This window comes from Corylus avellana, chromosome 6 (assembly GCF_965113065.1).
Source record: "Corylus avellana chromosome 6, dhCorAvel1.hap1.2, whole genome shotgun sequence".
Taxonomy (NCBI): Eukaryota; Viridiplantae; Streptophyta; class Magnoliopsida; order Fagales; family Betulaceae; genus Corylus; species Corylus avellana.
The window spans coordinates 24676971-24699389 of NC_142495.1; the positions used below are offsets into that span (position 1 = coordinate 24676971).

Below are 22419 nucleotides of genomic sequence, written 5' to 3' on the forward strand. Positions count from 1 at the left end.
AGAGGTTTTTTTTTTAAGGGTTTTCCTTTTTATTTTATTTTTATGCGCATCTTAATCTTTTTAAGTTGTTATGACAAATGATCATTTAACATGGTATAAGAACCAAAAGATTTTAACTTCAAATCTTAACTCCATAATTCACCTTCATTTAAATTAAATATTTTATATGAGTAAAAGTGTTAAAATATTAATTAAATGATTAAACTTTTGAGATAAACAGTAATTAAACTTGAGAAATAAGAGACATTGCAAATGGGTTAATAAATTGATGGGGATAAGTGTAATTTTCCATTTTCTTTTTAACGTTTGCCTATTAGTTTTTTTTTTTTTTTTTTTTTTTGGGGAGGAAGCACTTTCGGAAAAAAGAAAAAATACTTTCTGGACAGAGAAATGAGAAAAGGCCAAAAAACGCGTTTGCTAAATTCAACGAAAGAATAATTATATTCCCCTTTCCCCCCTTCCCCTCATTTAACAAAAAAATACATAATATTCTAGAAAACGACTAGTTTATCAAATTTCGAAAAATTTAAAATGTTTTGTATTGTAAATTGTTTGTTAATATTTTTTATTTTCAAAAAAAAAAAAGAAAAGAAGAATGAAAAAGCGTTGACAAAGCATGGCTTTGGCCACGCCCACTTGGCCAAACCTTGGAAAAGAAATTATGCATAATAATCTTCGAAAAATGTCTAAAATCTAATGACAGTAGATATGAAAAATAAGCATAATGTCATTGGTTTTATTTTATTAAAATCGTCCTTTTTTTTGTTACTTCTATTTATTTTGAGACGATGGAGTACATCAGTACATGCGATTATTTGGTTAACATTTTTTTTACATCTATATATTACACATGATGGCAGCTTGAAATTCCCTTAGCTATTTACTGCTCTTCATCAGGAAAAGCTTCAAGAAACTGTCTAATCTTCAGCCGCTCATCCTTTGTGAGATGAGGATCCTCACTAGTCAACCTCTTCCACAGGTTTGCCCTAAGACTATCTGCATCATCATCAACAACCTGAACAGAGGAGAAAAATGAGAGCACCAATAGAGAAGCACTATACTATATAGTATATACTAACTTCTCATGAATAAAATGTGTCATGGAATGGAAGGATTTGAGGATGAATCATGGTAGGTCCATGGAAGTCAATTTTTGGACTCATAGTAAGTCAAACTAGATAGTAGTTGAACATAAATTATGAACAGAACAAATTTTGCTTGATATGTCGGTGCTGTCGGTGTTCTTTTCTGTGCTAGGGCTTAGTTACATATTTAAAACAAAAAATCATTTCCACAAAACGTAATCAATCACTTCATTTTCATTAACGACTACTCAAAATCCCTTCATCGAAAAGAGCTCTAAAGCAATCCAAAGGATGCAAGCAGACAGAAGAAATAGTGTACATGCAGATCTCAATTGGCACTAGTAGTGTATAACTAGACTATTTTTTTTAAAAAAAAAAAAGTTATGATGCTAGATATGTAAACCTTACTTGAACGTAATTGTTGATATGGCCATCTTTGTTGACAATGGTTAAAGGCTCGTCCTTATTGCACGTCCATTCACCGTCAACAACATACTTGTACTCGTAGCGTCCTTCCTGTTAAAGCAATAGTTAATATGGATTTCCATTTCTAAAAAATGGGTCAGTGCATTGCAACATTTTATATAAAGAGCTGCAGAGAACCCCTATCGAGTACCAGGAATGAGTTTGTGACATCTTCAAATGCATGTTAGATCAAGTCTTAACTTCTGTTGAGAGAAATATGTGTGTCCAGACAAAACCAAGGAGCAAATCCAAGTTATTTTGCACCCATGATAAAAAGATATTTGTTTTAGTGAAGTCTTCAATATCATTTACACAATGTGTTCCCAAAAAGACAGCCTGACTACCTTATGAAGCATATATATCTGTGACATACAGAACCTGGAGTGAAGGGGTTAAAATGGTGCAATAAAAGTGTGATTCTAGATGCTTTTCTAAAGCATAACTTCCAAATATCAAAACAAAACCATTTTCATAGCTCTTGATTCTTGAAGTCAACCATGTGGGTTATTGGATAATTACAGCATTAGTGCCTTATAAGAAACTCAAATAGAAGGCAATAAAGTTTTTATATGAGTAGAATGCACAACAATTGTTACCAGTGAGAAATTTAAATGGAGATGGCGGACATGTAAAGATAAGTGCTTGGAATTTTCACCTTTATAAGAACAAACAACAAGATGCATAACGAATTAAACTTACTAGCAGTTCCGTGTTGAGAATCCACAAACCCTGCTCCTCGTCAAATTCTAAAGGTATTTTCTGCAAAAGGTTCACAAGACAAAAATGATGAGTAAAAAATGAAGTAGGAAATCATAATCGTACATGTTTTAAGATGATTTAGTAGATGATTCTAATGGTAAAAGACAAAGATGAAATCCTAAGCCAATACACACCTTAAGGACTTCTTAGAACACCCTTGTCCATTCATCTTTCCCATTGGCTAGACAAAACAACATTTCAAGTTGCATCCTAATAAGAGGGCAACTTTACTAGTTGCCTGGATGTCAAGAACAAAATGTTTTCTCAAGGTGATACCACCATTTGATGCATGTTGGGCTAGCATTCAACCATTAACATCAACTCATCTAATTTCTAAAAAATTCTTCCATACATTTTTTTTTTTTTTTTTGATAAGTAAAAAATTCTTCCATACATTAGCACAAATACAATCAAGTCTTCCAAGTATTGTCCAAAAACTGCACAGAATTGCAATGAACCAGGATGGCATTTTATGCTCTTAAAAATAGTGACAACCAAGTGTCAGTCAATCATGGGTCAAAATAAAATCCAGATCTTTCAAACTTTACAAGGGACACAAAGTGCTAATAAAGCATCTAAGAAAATTGTTAAAGTCAAAAGGCTGATTGTACATAAATGATCATTACCTGACCCCATCCAATATTAAGTCCAGAAATTTCCACCGTTGAGCAATTACAATCTTTCCAAGTCAAAGTGACAAACTTCTTCCTGAGGCCTGTAAGCTTTAAGTAGAATATTTGTGATGAGCATGCAATCAAACAAAATGAAAGCCACTACTGTAAAAGAAAAGAAACAAGAAAACAGCAATAAATTGTCCCAAATTCCTAAATAATGACGCCAATGTGAACAGATGTCATCAAGATAGAAAAAGTAAAGAAGTGCAACATCATAAGAATTAGGAACAAAAGGACCTTCAAGCAAGTACCAGTAAATGCCTAATGATCGTTTTCAGTAAAATTTTGCCTAGACACTCCACATGGATGCCTTACTTGCTCAAGAAAACTATCTTAAATGTTAATTTCGTGATAAAAGAAAGATACAATCTGTTACAAGTGTCGCCTATGATTTCTGGAAAACAAGGGCAGGTTTTAACACTTGATGTACTAAATAAAAGTCTTGTATAATACATAGCGCAGAATCTACTTTATGATTTGCATTCATTTGGCCAGCCCGCAACAACAAATGTATGAAGTGAGAATTCAACTTGAAATTTTGCTAAATCATCATGTGTGAGCTGTTCAAGAAGAACTTGTTATTAACAAGTCAAAAGGATCAGATATGTAAGAAGAAACCAGAAACTAAGATTTACACTTCTATTACACCAATAATATATGACAAAAGAAAAGTAACTCACAGTATCAGCGGTTGCACTTTTTATGGCATCCAGTTTTGGGAAGCATGTGCGCTTGCTCTGTAAGCAAGAAACACTTAGAAATTTCACAAACATTGGGAAGATTTGAGGCAATCAGTGCATTATTTATCATTTAAATTCAGCAGTTATTAACATTAAAACATATTATCAAAAATATACCTCTTGTAAATTAATAATGATTATCAGTCCTTAATTGGAAAGTAAATGTGACTAGTTTCCTTAAATTACCAAGTACCCTATCTATCGCGTAAAGTAATGCGACAAAAACTTTTGAGGACCGGAAAAGGACTTTGGAAGAAATTAAATCCTTATTCTTCAAAACTTTGTATTTGTGGAAAGCTACTTGTGTCTCCTTTGACGATTAAATATTGTGATTTCCTTGTTCTTTTCACTCCTAATTAGGTGTTTCCTTTTATATATTTCTTGTGTACTTACGGGTGCCTTAAGCTTTTTATGATATTAATCGATTACTTATATAAAAAAAAAAAATAGCCACCAATACCCAGATAGCTTGATATCCACAGCATAGCTAATCAATTGAAAAGCTATTGAAGAAGTTGGGAGTCGCATTGATATATCTTCCAACTACAATTACTTGTGTAGCCAGAAATTGGAAGATATCTTCCACCTCCCATCTAATAATAACACAAATGCAGCCCTTGTGGCCATTATATCATTATATACAGGACATACAATGATACAAGTCCTGCAAACTCAGTTAAAGATAATTGATGAATGTAGTGACATCAATTCAGTAAAAAATTTCATCAACCCAATAGCTATAGAATTTGGTTATGAAACCTAACATGCATGAAATCATTGTCACGCCTTTACAAGTCCAAAATTGAACTTCTTGACTTGTTTTTGTTATATTCTTGACAGAAGAATGTACAAGTGTGCAGAATATTCTCTAACAAGAACATATACAATTAATTACAAAAAAATATACATTTAAATTTAATAAAGGAGTGTCTACCAGCAGCAATTTGTTAGCTTGACTTAGATGATAGCCCTGAACCCAGAACATGTATGCCAACTGAAATTCAAAACAACTCTTCCATTAATGAAAAATAAATCATTAGAGCTAGAAGAAAGATTCCCAGAATGAAATCATCTTAAAGGAATGAAACTGACACGCGTACCGCAACTGCAGGAGCTCTTCCCATTCCAGCAGTGCAATGTATATATGTCACACCTCCATTTCGATTTACTGCCTTGTATAATTCGCTAACAACAGCTGGAAGCCGTAACCGTAAATCAAATGCATCGAAGTCCCTGGTGCATCAAACATTATGCTACTGTACAACGTAAAGAATGGCACTACATATGTGCTCACATGCAAACACGACACACATATCACATGCAGAAAATCAATATGTTGCCACATGAGCAGGGGTGGAACCAGGCTTTTACCTTGGGGGGGCCCAAAATTTTAAAAATTCTCTTAAAATATATAATTTTTAGAATTTTGACCCCCAAAAATTTTTTTTTGATAAGTAATTTTGACCCCCAAAAATTAAAAATTAAATTCTCTTAAAATATATATATATTTTTTTTTGGGTGGGGGTACACAGTTGTTCTGATTACTTAAACAGAAATATAAGAAGTGTAATACACAATATACCAGTGACAAAACAAATCCAGATATAGAGAGTAGTCAAACCAACATTTACTTCGAGGTTTCAGTAATTTTCACAATTTTCAGAATAGGAAAGTAAAATATCAGCACAACTACTATCTCTTTTGATGAGTATAACTACTATCTTGCCATAACTAACCTTATCTCCGCCCGTAAGTGTTGAATGTCATCATGTGTCTTAGCATACTCTCGTATGGCATTGATGTCAACGCCAAAATATCTGGATGGACTAGTGAAGGAATCCGATGTTTTCTTTCTCAATTCAAACATGCCAGTAGCCCTCTCAAATGCTCAAAAGTTACATATTTAGAAATTAAAATCCCATATAAAAAGAAGAAAAAGAAAACAACTAGAAGCTCCAATTGGACTTCAACGAGAAACTTGTTTTGGATACTCCAAGTCCGGGTCTTGCTGCAAGCAAAATATGGTTTTCACTCCAATACTACGAAGCTTGTCAACATCTTCAGGAGTCTGGCAATGAGCAGGGAAGAAGAAAAAAAAAACAAAAAAAAAAGAAGCAAAAATCATATGGTCGTATAAAAGGGGTAGAATCTATTCACATTTATTAAATTTAAGAAGAAGGATCACCTGTAGGCATGATCCCACAATCAAGTCCGGACGAATGAAGGTGTAGTTCATTCCAAGTTCATGCCTATAGGTCAAGACTGTACCAGACTATGTTAGAAAGGAATGATGAGATGCAGCTAAACACAGCAAGAAAACAAAACAAAGCCATATGAAAAAGGAATCATAAGAGGAATCCCAAGGTAAAGTCAATTTGTAGGTTACCCACGAAGATCATATGCACCTATATTGCCAGAATTGGGAACGACAATCTGAGCATAATACCACTCACTCATCAGAAAAATTATGTTCGACTGGGGTTAACTTTTTTAGCATGTTTTAGCCCAAACTTCTAGTATACAAATCAACAAGCAGCCTTCGACATGTAAGACCATAAATGTCGACCAAGTTGGCTCTCATACTTCCTCATGCTCAAACCACGAACACTGTGACCAAACTTACCAGCACCCATAGCTTCTGTCATGTCATTACTATATGTCTCCGATTTTTCCTCCTTTACATTGGCACCACTTGCCTGACCCGAAATAGCCTACAAACAAAGATGTCAGTATTCTTCCATATGAAAAAGCTTGAATGCAAGCAAGCAGCATGGTGACTGAAATCTTGAAATCAATACTACTCACTGAAAAGCAAATCATGGCCTTAACAACCACATATACATGCTCATAACAACTAGCTGGTACAATTGAAACACAGCACCATTAACTCATGTCTGTTTCTCACGACCTTTTAGTACTTTTTCTAGCATAAGTCACAATGATCCTGGAAAATTGCAATGCGGATAGCTGTTCTGATACATGATCTATATCAGATAGAAAGTAAAATGGAAACTTATAGATGATGAATTTTTGTACAGAAAGTTGACTACCACTGTAGAAATTTCTTCTAAAGAAACACGTTATCGCATTCTAACTTCTAACTAAATTCCATCTAAAGAACACACTATCACATCCTACCTTCTAACTAAGAAATAAGCTGTATACAAGCCTGCCCCATTTCCTGCTCCATGTACCACAGAGATCCATCTCCCAAGTTACATAGGGCAAAAGAATGTCCGATGGCATTTCTAGACTTCTAGTCCCACCCTTCATAGGGTGGCAGACTCAAAGTAAACATGGGTTTTAATGGCTTGCCCATGTCTTGCACCGTAAAACCAACCATGCTATGAAGGCTGCACGCCTTTGGAGATTCACTATATATGATGAATGAGTATCAACCAACAACAAAGTATTTCACTCTTTGGAAATGTCAAAATTTGGCTCCATCGGAACTTAAAATTGGCTAACTCTAATGGACAATGAGACACAAAGATACTGTATTACATAATTACTCTTTATCTTTATATAAAAAATAAAATAAAATAAAATAAAAAAGACAATAAATTGTAGAACACAGTACATCGTGTGAAAACATATTCACAAATATTTCAAACAAGAAAACACACGAATACCACGTTGATTCGTTGAACAACATCAGCTATATCTCAAACCAACAAAAATCGAAAATAACTAAAAAGGAACCTAACTACTGATTACAAAACCAAAACCCGGAAAATATATCCCGAAGCTACGGTTTCTGAAGTTACCTTCACCGCCATACTTCGTTGTGGACCAGCACTACTCGGCACTCCCTGCATTAAATCCAAAAATCTCGTCAAATTACATTAAACACACACATGTTTGTACATAATACACATAGATAGTAGAAGATGAGTGTACCAGTGTACCGACAGAGCAGGATGGCGTTCTCTGATAGCATTTGAAGCTTTGCAAGGGCAACGCAGAGGATCTGAAATTGGAAAAAGAATGTCACAGATATCTTAACAAGGCAAAGAATCAGATAGTGGTATACAAAGGTTTAAGCGGACCTTGGAAGAATCTGAAGACAGTTCATTTCCGATCCGAGAGGAATGCAAGAAAATCTCTTTCGAATCGATATTTTCTCAGTGTTAGTTTTAGATTTGTTTCCGAATTGATATTTTCTCACTGTGGGTCCTTTATATATAGGCGTTGGTTGAATGGATCTCCTTTCCAGATATTCTCCAAAATCATTGCCTTTTTGTACCCTTTTGTTGTTTTCTTACTATATTTTGCAGCTTGCCCCCTGGGATATTATATATTTTGGTTGCGCCTCCTTGATTGTTTTAACTTTTATGATCCTGACCCACATTGGGTTGTTGGCTTGTAGACTTGTAGTTGAGTCGAATATTACATGTTTGAACTCGGCTCAGCTGCATCATATATAGGCTCAAACTTAAGTCGAGTTTTGAAGCCTTATTCAAACTCAGCTCATGAAAACCCTTGCCATGTTTGAGCTTGGTTCAAACTCGGCAAAGGTCTCGAACCGACCTCCATATTAAGTAGTGATTGGCTCGACCTTAATTTTTTCTTACAAAATTTTTCGAAAAGTTCTTTTTGATCATAATTTTTACTATTGAGTATTGGAATTGCGCTTATGACCCTACTTCAAAAAGCTCTTTTTAGCACACACGTCGTACCTATGGTTGACAAGCGATGATTTCAGGCCCAAATTCATAGTTTTTCCTTTGAATTACTAATTTTAGATATTTTGTTATTCAATTAATTTTCTCCTATTTTAAAAGTGATTTTATTATTGAATTTCACTATAGTCACCCCCTTTGTGATTCTAACCGGTGACATAGAACTTAGCTCTAATATGAGATTTAACAAACCTCGGGTATAAACTAAAAGTTTATAAATATTTAAAGCACGAAACATGCGACAAGACTAGACATGGTTTGTTTTCGAGAAGTAGTTCAATAGGTCGGAGATCACACCTTATAAAGCAGAGTTCACTAGTTCGAATTCACATCCGCCTCTTGTAATATCTTAAAAAAAATAAATAAAAATAAAAAAAATAAAAAGAGGAGAAATTAGACATGTTATGATCTTTGATGCAGGTTTTCAATTTGAATTATCCATCATTATTGAACTATTGTTTCCAAGCCCGGTTACAGGAATGCTAACTTGATGGCAGTTTGTCTAAAGTCTACACCATTGCTTTGCTTTGTTAAATTGGTTTTAAAATTGACTTCGCATGTGCAAAGAAGAAGCAAAACTTGGCACTAAAAAAGCCTTCATTTAAGCGGCTAACTTAAGCAAGTTTCTTCTCCATTTTATTTAAAATGGATAATATTTATTTTATGATTATGATTAAAAGTTAATGCATTTTACAGTTTACATAATGCTACATTATCATATTTATACTATTAAATACATTAGCCGCTTTGAACTGTTGGTCCTATATATATATATATATATATATATATATATATATATATTAATGTCAATAATTCACCTTCTCTTTCACCTCTCTCACGGGATCACCTGTCTTTTGGCCTTTAGCAAGGGATCTCCGATCATGTGATCTCATAAATAAATACATGCAGAAGAAAACAACTTTATTACAAAACAAAACTTGATCGGTGAGGGTTTATTAATTACATCTCTAAAGTTTTGGCAGGCCATATATTCATGAGTACACATATAATTCATATATATTCACACGCCTATATTACAACAACAAAGTAAACCCAACATAAATTGAAACATGATTATATTCCTAGCATATCAGAAATCCTTAGGGCTTCTTGGTGACACTGGCTGCTTTATAGTACTTTGCAGCATATCGGTGAAACAAGGCCAAGGCATTGCAAGTGGCCTGCGCCACATTCAAGACCTTTCCCTTAATCGTGGCCTTCAACTTTCCGATGTTGCGCCCCGGTAACTCATCGAGACAGAAGCTGGCGTCCGTTAGGGCAGCACTAACCCATGTCTCAACGTTACTAATATGCCAGAGGAAGTCGTCTCCCACGGGTTCGTGGCCGAGGTGATGGAGCTCTCGGATAGACTGGCTGAGCTGGTTTACACTGTCACTGATTTGTGCCAAGCAATCTTTCACAGCTTGGTAATCCACGTCCTTGCTTGCCTCAAGCTCCTTCTCCACTTCCAACATGTATGCCCTTGTGTGCCAGGCACGGTAGAGGCTGACGGACAAGGCTATTTGAGCCAATTGTTTCGGGCTCTGTATGGTGTCGTTGGCGTTGGCGTAGCTGGAGAGGTATTGGACACAAAGAGCCGGATAACGGGTGGCACGACACGACGCCTCGATGTACGCCCTTGATCGAGAGGGTCGAGTAAAGGCCGGTTCGACCATGCACGAGATGAAGAAGAGAGAGAAATGGGTGATGAGCAGCAGAGAACGGCTAAGTTGAGCCATTGATATGATGAAAAAGATGTCAACAACAGAGGATATTAGTTGAGAACATGGCATGGAGGTGGGGAGGTTATATAGAGATTGAAACATGCTCCCACCTTCATTTAACGTGCACTTTACGTGCATTAAGCACAAATAATGGTGTATCGGGGGTAATGGCAAATCCAATAAAATAGTATTATTATTATTATTATTATATATGTGTGCAACTGGTCGGTCAACTAATTAAATGGATGAGCATCAAGAAAGTATATATTGCTTAGTTTCTTAGAAACCCTAACAAAGAAGTTAAACAAATCGGTTAATTTGATCATACCCATCCTTCATAGCATTTCCTTGGACAAAGCACGTGGGAAATACTAGTCAATGTTTGTCTTTTACGTCTTGTTGTCCGACTTTCTCACTTGATATGATAATCGATTATGAACATAATAAAACTGCATTTGCTACAATTTTGCATGCTAAACGCTCGTTTTTAAACAAAATCACAGAAAGAAACACTGACGGTTTAAAAATGTGAAAAAATTTATATTTTCAAACTACAGACAATAATGTGCTATTTCAAGAACTTCCGATTATAAAAGTTAAACCGCAATTTTACCGAACCACTAGAAGAAGGACCTCCTGAAATGTTGCTGGAAATATCCAGCTGAAAATGCCTGCGATGGCTACGGCACTTGTCGGCTGAAAGTAATAGAGATAGACGTTGTTTGGTCAACGTGGTTTTTAGAGTTAATTTGAAGAGAGTTTGGAGATATGAATTCAAAATTCAACAATATTCATGCATTCTTTAAGTTGTTTTGCAAGTGGAGACACCCCATCGATCACGTGGCATCTTCCAGCATAAAACACCTATGAACTCAATCAAAGTCCACTTTTCATGTTGGTGCAGTTTTTTCAATTATTCAAAGAAAAATTTCATCTCCCTTTGATTTGTGAATTTATATTGTATTTCTTAATTGTTTCAAAATATACTTTATAACTTAACATATTAGACAAAGCCTATTGAATTGAGATATGTCCAAAATACATATAAGAATTACATGGTATTTTTATTACATGGTATATTAAAAATGCACATGAAAATAATATGCATTCTTCCCACCGAGTTTGAAGAAAAAATTTATCCTAAAATGTCATACCCAATTACCTCAAGATACTAAAAAGCCAATGCCATGTTTGCTCAGTTTTTGAAAACAATAACCAAAAAGTAGTACAAAAAGCTTTTCAAAACAATAACTTTAAAACAAAATTAGGAGTAATGGAGATGTAAGAAAATGAGAATTTAATTGGAGTATAATTTGAAAAATAATCTAGCCATCTCAAATCCTTATCATATCTGTTAATCAGCTTGAATAAGCAAGGATGAGTTGGCATATGACCTACCATTGAAAGAAAGGCAAATTATTAATATTATCGTGTTATAAATATATCGTTTTGTGGGACCAATAAAAAAGCTGATTATTTTGATCAAATCAAGTTTTGAAAAATCTACTTCTGCAAGTTGAAGTACTTCATCCTTAACTATTGCATCTTTTGGACCTTAGTGATCAACTAGGCCAAACCATAAAGTTTTACAGAAGCAGTCTGCTATACATAACAATGAAAGACATACATGAGAGCTATTATGTGCAATACAACCATGATCTACATCAACACAGTTTTCTTTTCAAATGTGGATTGGGGCGTAAATATAGTAGAACGAGTTTGGCTTGCCTCCGGTAAAAGAATAACTGGAGTTCTCTTCCAATCATCCCCATCTTCACCGTTTATTAAGACACGCATCCCCCACCCAACCCAAACCCGACACACCAACACCCGCACACACACAGAGACCTTGGACAGGAAATTAAACAGATTTTTCATCCTACCAAGCAGTTATTACAACTACATAAGATACAGAAACACAATATAATATAGGAAAAGCAAAGAACCATACCAAACACACCACATACATAGACATGGGGAGTCATTCAGCAGCCTTCATGCCGGAGAGATAAACTCGACTTTGAATCACACTGCCCCCAAAAGAAAAACCAGGCATAACCATTAGTCCAACCTTGGGCTTTTGATCACTTTCATCCACCATCAAATTCTTCACCACACTATCCATATAAACCTCGGAGAACTCGGTCCCTCTCTTAACCTGAAAGATATTCACATTGGGTTCGAAAGAATAAGCCAGCCTATGCAAAAGCCAGATTGACTTGGCCAGTTTTAGAAAAGCCTGGTAAAAAGGGGTCCTTGGATGCCCACCCCCCATTATATGATTTCGTTGGTCTAAATTTCCAAAGAACGAAGCTTCCATCTTTGGATGAACCACAACTAGGTACTTGCTCCTGCAAAATTTCCCAAAAATTGAATCTGGATTTTGGCCTAGCATGTCCAATGGATCCATCTCCCTCAGAGCAAGAAATTGGTGGAAGAAGCTCTCTTTAGAGACCTTAAGATTGTCTGATTTGACGGAGAAGTTTTCCTGCTGAAACCCACTGAACATTCTTTGGCATATATGGGACTCAAATGCATATTTTTTATGAGCTCTTTTTGCATAAAGGACATTAGGTTCAATCGATCCCGCTGCAGCATCAAGATCCCAACCAGCTGCTTTCATCATGTTGATCAATGGCTTAGAAAAATCATGAATGGCTTTGAAAGAAGCTTCTACAGCAGATGTAAATAGATCAGGGGTTAGATCTACAGGGAAAAATCCATTTTCATCTGTGGAACTTTCTGATTCTTTTGTTGACAAGCCCCTAAGCTTAAGATTCTTTTCCAGTTTTGCCCGCCGCTGGTTCGCCTCCTCAATCTGCTGCTGCAACTGATAAACCTCAGAATCTTTATTTTGAATTTCAGACTGAAATTTCTTCACCATAACTTCGTAGGTCTTCAGCAGACTCTGTTGTTCTTGGATCTCTTCAGCTAAGCGAGAGTCCTGTGGAGAAACACATACTGGTTTGGGGTTTTTCTCCCTGTAAAAGTGCTTGAGTTCAGATAGGTTCTTCAGCTCAGCAATTACAAGTTTATCAGCAGCTTGGATTTTATCAGGGTCATAGGGAGTATGTGCTGCTTGAAGCTGGATGTAAGCAGATTTCAGGGAGGAGATGTTTGTAAAAAGCTTGGATATCAGGGCTTCCACAGCTTCAGGATTCTGATTCATGGCCTCTTCCATGGGTTGTGGGTGGACCTTCTGGCTGTTGCTCTCACGGAGTTGGGAATCTTTTGCTCCAGTTGGTAGCATATCTATTTCCAATGAAGGGAGTAGTTGAATACGCTTCCTTCAGAGAAAACACTAATGTCAAAAAACCTGCAAATTTCCACAGAAGTGTTATTGGCATCTGTTGAAAATCAACGTGGTTATAAAACAAAATCAAAGAAATTCTTTGGAAATATGATAGGACTGCTTCCAGATAACAGCAGATACATAAAAATCAGCTCATAGACGTTTACATACAACAATGCTTTACTTTAAATATGGCTCAAGAAGGATTCTTGTCGCCTGGTTCATGTAGAAAGACTTCAATTTAAACAAAGCTCACAAAAATGTTATGGTCACACAACTTTGATCCTAATGTACCAAAAGTCCCTTTTTCCAATAAGTGACAAGAATGTCCAAAGTAGTTTCCAATAGTTCTCTCATTCGAGTCCCTGACAACATCTCATGTTTGTAAATTGATACCAAAGGACCAGTCTTAACAGAAAACAGCCTTCAGTAGGAATCACTCTCTGCAAAGCCCAAAGTAGGAAAGACAGTAAAAACAGAATCCAGGATTAAATTTACATGTTCTTAAGAATATGCCCTGCTACTGCTCAACTTGCAGGGTGGGAACATCCCTACAATATTTGCTCACATAAAACCATGAGTGAATCCAAGGTGCTCCCACTTAATTATTCCAATATTTTACAGAAATTGCCAGAACTAGGAATGCTGGGAGTTTACCTTGATTGAGACTAGTCATTTTGGATGACCCACTGTCCAAGCACCACCATTCACAAAGTCTATAATTTCTACATTTAAAATACACAGCAGCATAATCATAGTAACTACTAATACCTTGGCACTCCAAACACCAAAAAAAAAAAAATTCCTTGTTTATATCTGTACACAATACTGACTAGACCTAATCAACTTGATAGAAGAAAGGTGAGCATGAGCAAGCAATTTCAATCAGAGAAAAAGGATCACAGACAGGCAACATAAATACTTGACTTTTTATTTTGCTAAGTAAATCGATCTTATTAGAAAGTCCTAAGGGGCACAACCCTAGTGCATTTGTATTTCCCAAAAATGCAGTTCTATTCTAGAATGCTGGTCACTTGAAGGTTTGAAACATTTCACATGTTAAACTTGTTCTACTTTAAAAAAATAATTGAACTTGTTCTAAAGTAGTATAGTGACAACGTAGGATGCTGATTTCCAACATGAACAGAAAGTTCCCAATGCCCAGAACTACCAGCCAAGGTTTTGGGAACTCCAGGCCAAATCTAAGGCCATATGGATTTCAAATCTATTTCCTCTCATCATCACCTAAATTTCTTCCAAAGGACACTTTGAAACTGATCTTCCTAGTCATAAATCTCATGTAAAAGTTAAAACTGAAATAGAGATTCTCTAATGGTTCCCAAAAATCAGAGCTATAAGGAAAATAGGGGGAAATTCAGCAAAAGCTCAATTCTAACATACCCAGTGGTTGAAAAATCTTTGCATTTGACACAAAAACCAGTGAGACTCTTGATGCAAATCTGAGATTCCTGTTCAAAACCTCATTTATAAGAGCCACAAGAGAGGTTCAATACCATGAAAACTCATTACTCCTCTTTAACACATACTCACCAACGCAGTCAAACAGTTCGGTATCTACCAATACCCTGCTTAGGGGAAATGCTTGAGCTACAATACCAAATCTGAAATAAAAGAAAATAACCCTCACTTGGTGCTGTGAGACAATGTGTGTCCCAGCTACAAAGGTAGGAGACACCTCTACTGCAACCATCCATTTAGTAAGCTTTTAGATAAGTAATAAAAAATTCATTAAAAAATGCCCAAGTAATAATCATCACAGTCTCTCCACCTCTCTTTTCCTTGTGACACTGCACCGCCATATTTTAAGTGTATCTTAGAGGCAGTATTTGAATATCATGAATTCACCAAGATAAACAATTTCTTCACGTTCCCACTACTTTTTGTGCAAAGAATATATCAAAAGATGTCTAAGTGCTAAAACTAAGGTACCCAATGCTCTTTAGTTTGACACATGTTAGTGAGTTTGGAAAATATGCAGAAAGAAAGGAATTACAATCTAGTTTAAACAGAATCTAAGAAGTCCGTCAAAATTTTACACCCCTCAACATGTCTCCCATTCATTGTTTTCCGTCCCACCACATTGATTTGAACTCAAAACCAACCAGCTCTAATAATGAAATCTACTTGCCAAAACTTCAGACAAAATTTGTGGCTCCTTCAAGCAGTTCCAATCTAGTAAACCACTATGAAACTAACCAATATCCTATTCTTCAGAACCTTGGAAGCAACTTTAAATGAACCCCTGAATGGCCTAGGAACCAAGGCTGCAAGAGAACAGATCTACCTGTCATTACAGAGCATGCCCCCTCCCCCCATCCACACCATCCACACCATCCACCCAAAAGAAGGAATAAAGAAGTCAACCAATGGACCTTTTTCCCCGCTACAAAAAAAATAAAAAAATAAATCTTTAGATGGTTTATATGTAGCCAAAAAATCCTTTTATAGCTGATTCAGGTACATGGTCTCCTCAATTCGTCACTTAAATCCCAAATCACAAATAGCAAGTTCATAATGGAAGGGGCTAGTCAGCGAGAGCCTTTCATATGCTATAATATACCAATTAACTTAAAATAAGGTAGACTGCTTTTGAAGTCAGATGTTAAATCACTTAACAAGTATCTGGATGCCCTGAACACTGCTCAGAGTAGGGTTTGTAATGACCACATCTGAAGAAGATGCTAACAATGCAGCTAAAACACAATGCGGGGCAAATAAAAGCACAATTGCAATGCAGAAGTCTAATTGAGGTTAATATGACAACTGATCTACACAATGAAGGGTATAAATCACAAGTACATGGAGAGGAGATTGATTTTTGTGTCATTAAGAGCAATCTTGGCCAGATCCACACTAGAATTCACATACACTATGAACTTGACACCACTTCAGATACACTACATTCCGTTGCATCTAGTGAAACCATTGACAGCGTTAAGTGGCAAGAAGGGAAAACTGATAAAACTATTGACTTCAATCCCTAAATATAAATTCCACAAAGATACTTAGAGTGGCTATAAATGCTGTCAAAGGAGTTGAAGAAATGTTGTAGAAAACTTTAAAATAGAACCACAAAGCTTTTTTAGATACAAATGAACACCAATGGAAGGTAAAAGATAAAATCTTAGAAAGGAAATCACAAGTAACAGCTTATGTTATGTAAACACCCAATATACCAATAACTCTAGATTATGCATCACTTTTTCACAAGTAAGAAAAGAAAAACCAATAAATTGACAAATTATATGGTAAAAAAGGAAAAGAATGGGCATGAGCTGCCTACCTATAAATACCGCAAATCAGGCACAGAATTTCTCCAGCTACCATAATACCCTTTAACCTAAAATTTAGCCAAAAAATAAAATAAAATATATAGCTTTATCTCTCGCAGAATATACATACATTTTCTTGTATAGAATAACTTTCAATTTTATCATCGTCAATTTCAAGTACTCAGTCGATTAAGTGACCCGGTACCACTCGGAACAGAAACAGATGAAAGAATAAAAGTAAAACGATAAACACTCCGTTTGTTTTCCGAGAAAATGTAAGAAAAGGAGAAGAGAAACTCCAAGGCTAGAAATTTACATCAAAAGGCTCCTCATTCACGAAGACTTTTGCATTTCAACCGAGCCCACTTCAATACTTTAGGCAAAAAGAAACTCGCTGAAGAATACTTTCCCTATTTTTCCCAGGAAACAAACAGGTATATAAAGCGGAGAGTTACCTTGGTCGGAGATCTCTCCGAAGGCGTAAGACAGAAGCAACCTTGAATAGTCGAAGCTCGGTCAAGGTTTAGCTTATCCCTGATAAATGTAAACCCTAAAACTAAAAAGGGGAAATGTCTGTTGATGTTTTTCTACTTTTTTCTACTTCTAGATTTTTTCTACTTTTTTTCTTTTTCTATTTCTTTCTTATTATTACATTTATTTAGAATCAAAACTATTCTTTCACATGTAAATTCAGAAAGAATAAGAATACTGTCGGCTTTGTTTTATTTTATTTTATTATTATTATTTTTTTTTATGTCGAGAAACCTTTCTAAGGCATGGTCCTTCAAATTCATCTTTGTAGAGTAAACTCCGGTCCCATGCACCGCACCCTCGAAGGTTCCCTACACATAACTTGTGGCCTCAAGATATTATTTACACTCATGAGGTGTTGAACCTTGGACCTTTAAGGAAGCAAACCTTAAAACCAAAGCCTCCACCACTTGGACCAACTCCTTGAGGTTACCGTTAGCTTTATTGTTTGTCACTTTTTCGACTCTTTCTTTCTTTTTTGTTTTTATTTATTTTTTTTTTTTCACTCCCCTTTTGCCTACAAAAAAAAATATCACTTATTTTCCACGTTTATTTATTTTACGTGTTTTATATAGTTAATATGGAAAGTTACTTAAAACATGCCAAATAATTCGCCGAAATAAAATGAATGTAAATAATAGTATTTGAATTTTACAGTTGTAACATATTGATTCTCAGAGCATCCAAAAGAACAAAATTATCTCTTGGCTATTTTAAAGTACTAAACAGATTTTGGGATAAGTCATTTGTTAAAAATGGTCTCGTTAAATCGTTAGATGCACACGTGAATTCGCATCGCAAACTAATCACTTATTAACATGTGGTATGGCTGATGATTAAGCTTATTGTAAAATTATAAGTTTACCAATCAAATAAAAAGTATATAAAATAAGAATGTGTCCTTGGAATTAAGATACTCGTTTTGTGATGAGTTTAAAATTTATTCTTACAGGCTTCATTCAAATATTTCATTTTCTTTAATGCTTAACAAAAATGATAAAAGATAATGTTCTTAGAAAACACAAATTGATATGAATATACAGTACTCGTTGGATTCAATGGTAATAAAATGATGATATATCATGTGTTATATCATCATATGTTATTCTCAAATTTCAATGCATGCCAATGGAAGGGACCAGATTAATTTTGGAGGAAGCAAGAATTATGAATTGCCATATCCATTATTACTCATAATCGTTTAGCATTTTCATGACTGAAAAAGTTTTCCTTCAAGCTGAGTTAGAGAAATTTTCTTTAACTTAGTCTATATAAGTGACATGTGTCTATTTTTTTAATAACATATGAGATGCACATTAATTTTTAATAAAATTTATTTCAACTTTGTCCTTGTTATTAAAAAAAAAACATATGCATCTCATATGTTAATAGACACATGTCACTTTTATAAACTAGGTTGAATGAAATTCATTCAATTCAGTTTGGAGAAAAACTTTACCATTTCATGAGTATGACAATACCATTATATCATAATTGTTCATCATTACATACACCAACTTACAATCCAAATTAGAAATAAAAGTAAAAAGTACACACAATCCATCGAATTATTATGCAACATATAATGTGATTTCAAACTATCAAAGCAATGTCCCATTTAAATTACTAAAAAATAATAAATAACAAAAATATATTTAATAAAAAATTCATAAGATAATTGGTGACCCATGACAGTTGTCGTGAGTCTTCACACAAGATCAACGATGGTTGTTGTAGACATCAGACTCACAAGAGCGGCGATAAGTCTTCACAAAATACATTATAATTTTCTAATATTTTAAGAGGACATTACAAATTGCATTCATAAGTATGATTTCTAATGAGAAAAAGGGAGGAGGAAATCAGTCTAATCAGATGGGCAATCTATAAACTTAGATTTTATTATTATTATTAAGATATCGCATGATTTCTAATCAAGAAAGTTTGAAGGTGGGTGATAATCATAATCAAACGATGACGTTTATGGGAAGTATACGAGAATGATTCAACGGTCTGCCGTTGTCTAGCCGAAAGCAGAACGGACATTTCCTATCCACCGTGGGACCCTTCCCAAAGCCAAGAAAGAAGAACAGAGAAACAAAAACCATAGGAGAAGAAAGAAGAAGAAACGCAAAGCGGAAGCTCTTCACCGCATAAATCTGAGCTTCGTGGCGTAAGAATGTGTTTTTTTTTTTTTCCCCTCTGGTTTTTGCCAATAGAATTTGCGTTAGTATACCCATTGTTCTTAAAAAAGGAGTCTTCCCCAGTTACCAAACCTTAATTGACATTTATTATCAGAATGATTCGCCAAAAACCCATTTGCTATTTGTTATGATTGAGTTCACTCTTTCTCTCATTTTTCCTTCTCTCTTTGGGGTTATTGCTTTTGTTTCTATTTTTGAATTTTATGGTTGTTATGTGTGATTTTTACAGCTTAGTGAGCAAAACCCAGAAAGGAATAGCTGTGTAAATCTCCCAGAACTCAAAACCCCAAGAAATTTACAGGTGAAAAAAGAAAAATCATTACTGAAAACCAGTTTATTTATGTCAAAATTTTATGGGTGCGTGTGATTTGAATTGCTTTTGGAGTGGGGATATGTGAACACATAAGACATCCCACATTGTAGCTAATCCGTTATTTGTGATGATGCAAAAGAGAGGAAGTTTTAGCAATGAAATAACCATATAGAACCCAAGAATTTAATTGGAGGTTGTATGTTTTTTGAAGGGAGTAACGAATTAAAGTGGAGATTATGTTAACACACAATAACCCTACAGTATCCAATAATTACACTGAAGATTGTATTAAGCTTATTCAAAACCAGGCCTTAAGGTCTCTTTTTTTTTTTTTTTTGGTGTATTAATGATGTTGATCAGGGGCCTGCAGTTATATTTCCTTTCTGTTTGTCTTCTATAATTACAGTAAATAGTTACCTGCAGGTTTTTTCATGTAAATGGCAATTACGTTCAAGTTGCATAAGCATAACTATCAAAGAAATGCTATGCTTCTATCTCCAAAGCAAGCTGTCAGATCGAGAGTTGCAATTGTGTGCCTTGCATCATGCTTTCATCCAACTACTGCATTGGGACAGAAACTCCACTCCAAGTACAGTTTCTTTCATGTGGGCCAACCATCTTTGGTCAACAATTTCAAGTAAGTCTCTATGGAAATTGATGTTCAAATTTGATGCTTTCAGTAGTTTGTGCTGATAGGATTTGGTGAAATTATTTCATGGATACCTAGACACATGGTTTAATCATAGAAAGAGTGTGACGTGATGTTATTATATACTTAAAAATTAGTTGAATGTTGTGTGCATAATTGGCCCTTGCTCTGTTTGCATCAGAATCTTGTTTGTTCTTCAAAAGATGGCATATTCATGTTTCTGATGGGGAGAAACTTTTTTCCATTTATGGCAGAGATTGCAAATTAATTAAACTGTCTCTGCACATAACATTAGAGTTCTGTTTGAATTGTTCAGGAGGATGACTTGGTCTATTAGGAGCAATGTGGATAGCCGCGGATTTGATCCTTCTTCCACAAATAGCCCCAATGGCAGAACCCGTTTAATAAGGGCCATACGAGCTGTTCAAACTAAGGTAGATACAAGAATTCAGGAGATAAGGAAAGATCTTCCAGTGAAATTATTGTTTTTCTTGGTAGGGTTTTACTGTGCAACTGCCTTTGCTACTGTTATTGGGCAAACAGGTGACTGGGACATTCTATCTGCCGCCTTGGCTGTGGTTGTTGTTGAGGGCATTGGGGCTCTCATGTATAGAGCTTCTCTTCCTTTAGTGAGCAAGATTAGGAGCCTGATCACCATGTTTAACTATTGGAAGGCTGGGCTTTCACTCGGTCTCTTCTTGGATTCTTTTAAATATGGGATTGATGACATTTTTGGATCAAGTGACCCCTTCACTTTTGAAATAGATTTGTTCCACATAATCTTCTAACACATGGCTCTTCAAATGCTGTTGACTGTTGTATTTTCTAGCCAAGCCTGGTGAAGTGATTCGAAAGCACGAGTCAGGACACGGCTGCACCTGTGGGAGTAACATCACAAGTTAGGTTGAGGCTGCACCTTAAATAGAAAAATGAGGATCATATTGCTCATAGGTTGAGGCAGTAAGGTTTGGCCTGATGACATTGAAATGTGACCATAGATATGGCCTTGGATAGCTGTAATGGGGGAATAAAGATCATGCAACCAATCTGTGATAGACGGAACAAGCTTTAGTTTATGCTAAGTCTGCTCTCTTTGTTAGCCTTTTATGTTCAGTTATGTCGCATTGTTTCCTGAAAGTAAGCTACTTTGCTTGCCATCAGTGGAATGCTATCAGCTACATGTATCCATTCTGCAGGGGCATTGGGCCCAGAAAATGAGATGATTCTCACATTGCTTTGTTTAAACATGATTCATCTTTCACGAGATCAATTGATCGGTTTTCTGAAAAAATAGTAAGTTTCTAAAATAGATCGAGCTATGCCTGCCCAGTTAACTATGTCAAGCTCAAGATTGACAATATCCGCCATTGATTGGAAGTGCCAAGAGCTAAGTCGGCAGTGTATTCAGTTTTCCTGGTTTTGTTTGCAGGGTACTTGCCCTTGGTTGCTACACTTGCCCATAGTTCCAAGGCGTTTTTGTTCATAAAAAGAGCAGATCTTGTTTGCTAAGATGAGCCCAGTAGAGATTGGAGCCTTCTTTGCCATTGGTGACATCTAGGACAAAAGTCAAGAATCAAGGCCGCCTCCCAGAAATCTTAGAATTGATGTCTTTTATAATTCTTCCTCTTTAAATGGCTATTGTCCATTTTTACAAATAAACTTGTCAAAAGCTTGTTTTTTGATTTAGTAATGTAATTTCGTTGTATTGATTCTATTAGGCCCCATGACATGGTTTGAGCTGTTGAGGACCACTGTTTATTTAAAATGCAATTTTTCCTCTACATTTCTCTCTCTCTGTTTCTCTCTCTCTCTCTCTCTCTCTCTCCTGTGTGTGCAACAAGAGGACAGAACAATGGAGAGATGGAACTCTTTAACAAGAAGAGTGAAAAGCAAACCAAGTTTGAGGATCCTTAGCCACTTGATATTGCATGTCTTCCAACATCCACAAGGCTTTAACTCCCTTTGACAAATGTATGAAACCATCTATTGTTTTTATTCTTGGAAGTTT

General features: G+C 35.5%; 3 protein-coding genes and 1 pseudogene across 9 annotated transcripts; 1 reads left to right on the forward strand and 3 right to left on the reverse strand.

Annotated features, from left to right (window-relative positions):
- Positions 1-709: 709 nt before the first annotated feature.
- Positions 710-7883, reverse strand: SEX4 (dual specificity protein phosphatase (DsPTP1) family protein). Its single transcript, XM_088517467.1, has 14 exons — positions 7773-7883; positions 7624-7693; positions 7491-7535; positions 6347-6434; positions 5909-5985; positions 5715-5791; positions 5460-5540; positions 4824-4956; positions 4658-4717; positions 3664-3720; positions 2936-3031; positions 2250-2309; positions 1494-1601; positions 710-1015 (listed from the first exon to the last, which is right to left on the reverse strand). The coding sequence occupies exons 1-14, from the start codon at positions 7796-7798 to the stop codon at positions 881-883; spliced, it is 1113 nt and encodes a 370-aa protein (XP_088373593.1). The 5' UTR covers positions 7799-7883; the 3' UTR covers positions 710-880.
- Positions 7884-9505: 1622 nt separating this feature from the next.
- On the reverse strand, positions 9506-10244 carry LOC132186061 (pectinesterase inhibitor 9 pseudogene; annotated as a pseudogene).
- A 1545-nt stretch (positions 10245-11789) lies between these two features.
- Positions 11790-17316, reverse strand: LOC132187418 (myosin-4 protein (DUF641)). 4 transcript variants are annotated; one of them, XM_059601721.2, is made up of 4 exons: positions 17170-17316; positions 17031-17087; positions 16726-16782; positions 11790-13445 (listed from the first exon to the last, which is right to left on the reverse strand). In XM_059601721.2, the coding sequence occupies exon 4, from the start codon at positions 13377-13379 to the stop codon at positions 12111-12113; it is 1269 nt and encodes a 422-aa protein (XP_059457704.1). In that variant the 5' UTR covers positions 13380-13445; positions 16726-16782; positions 17031-17087; positions 17170-17316; the 3' UTR covers positions 11790-12110. The 4 variants fall into 4 exon arrangements, with proteins under 4 accessions (XP_059457704.1, XP_059457703.1, XP_059457705.1 ...); XM_059601720.2 differs by lacking the exon at positions 17031-17087; XM_059601722.2 differs by lacking the exons at positions 16726-16782; positions 17031-17087.
- Positions 17317-19277: 1961 nt separating this feature from the next.
- LOC132187072 (YCF20-like protein (DUF565)) lies at positions 19278-22194 on the forward strand. Of its 4 annotated transcripts, none has more exons than XM_059601231.2 (4): positions 19278-19418; positions 19679-19750; positions 20176-20399; positions 20728-22194. In XM_059601231.2, exons 3-4 carry the CDS (start codon positions 20200-20202, stop codon positions 21197-21199), a joined length of 672 nt encoding a protein of 223 aa, XP_059457214.2. In that variant the 5' UTR covers positions 19278-19418; positions 19679-19750; positions 20176-20199; the 3' UTR covers positions 21200-22194. The 4 variants fall into 4 exon arrangements, with proteins under 4 accessions (XP_059457214.2, XP_059457212.2, XP_059457215.2 ...); XM_059601229.2 differs by having other exon boundaries at positions 20186-20399; XM_059601232.2 differs by lacking the exon at positions 19679-19750 and having other exon boundaries at positions 20186-20399.
- The last annotated feature ends 225 nt before the right edge of the window (positions 22195-22419 follow it).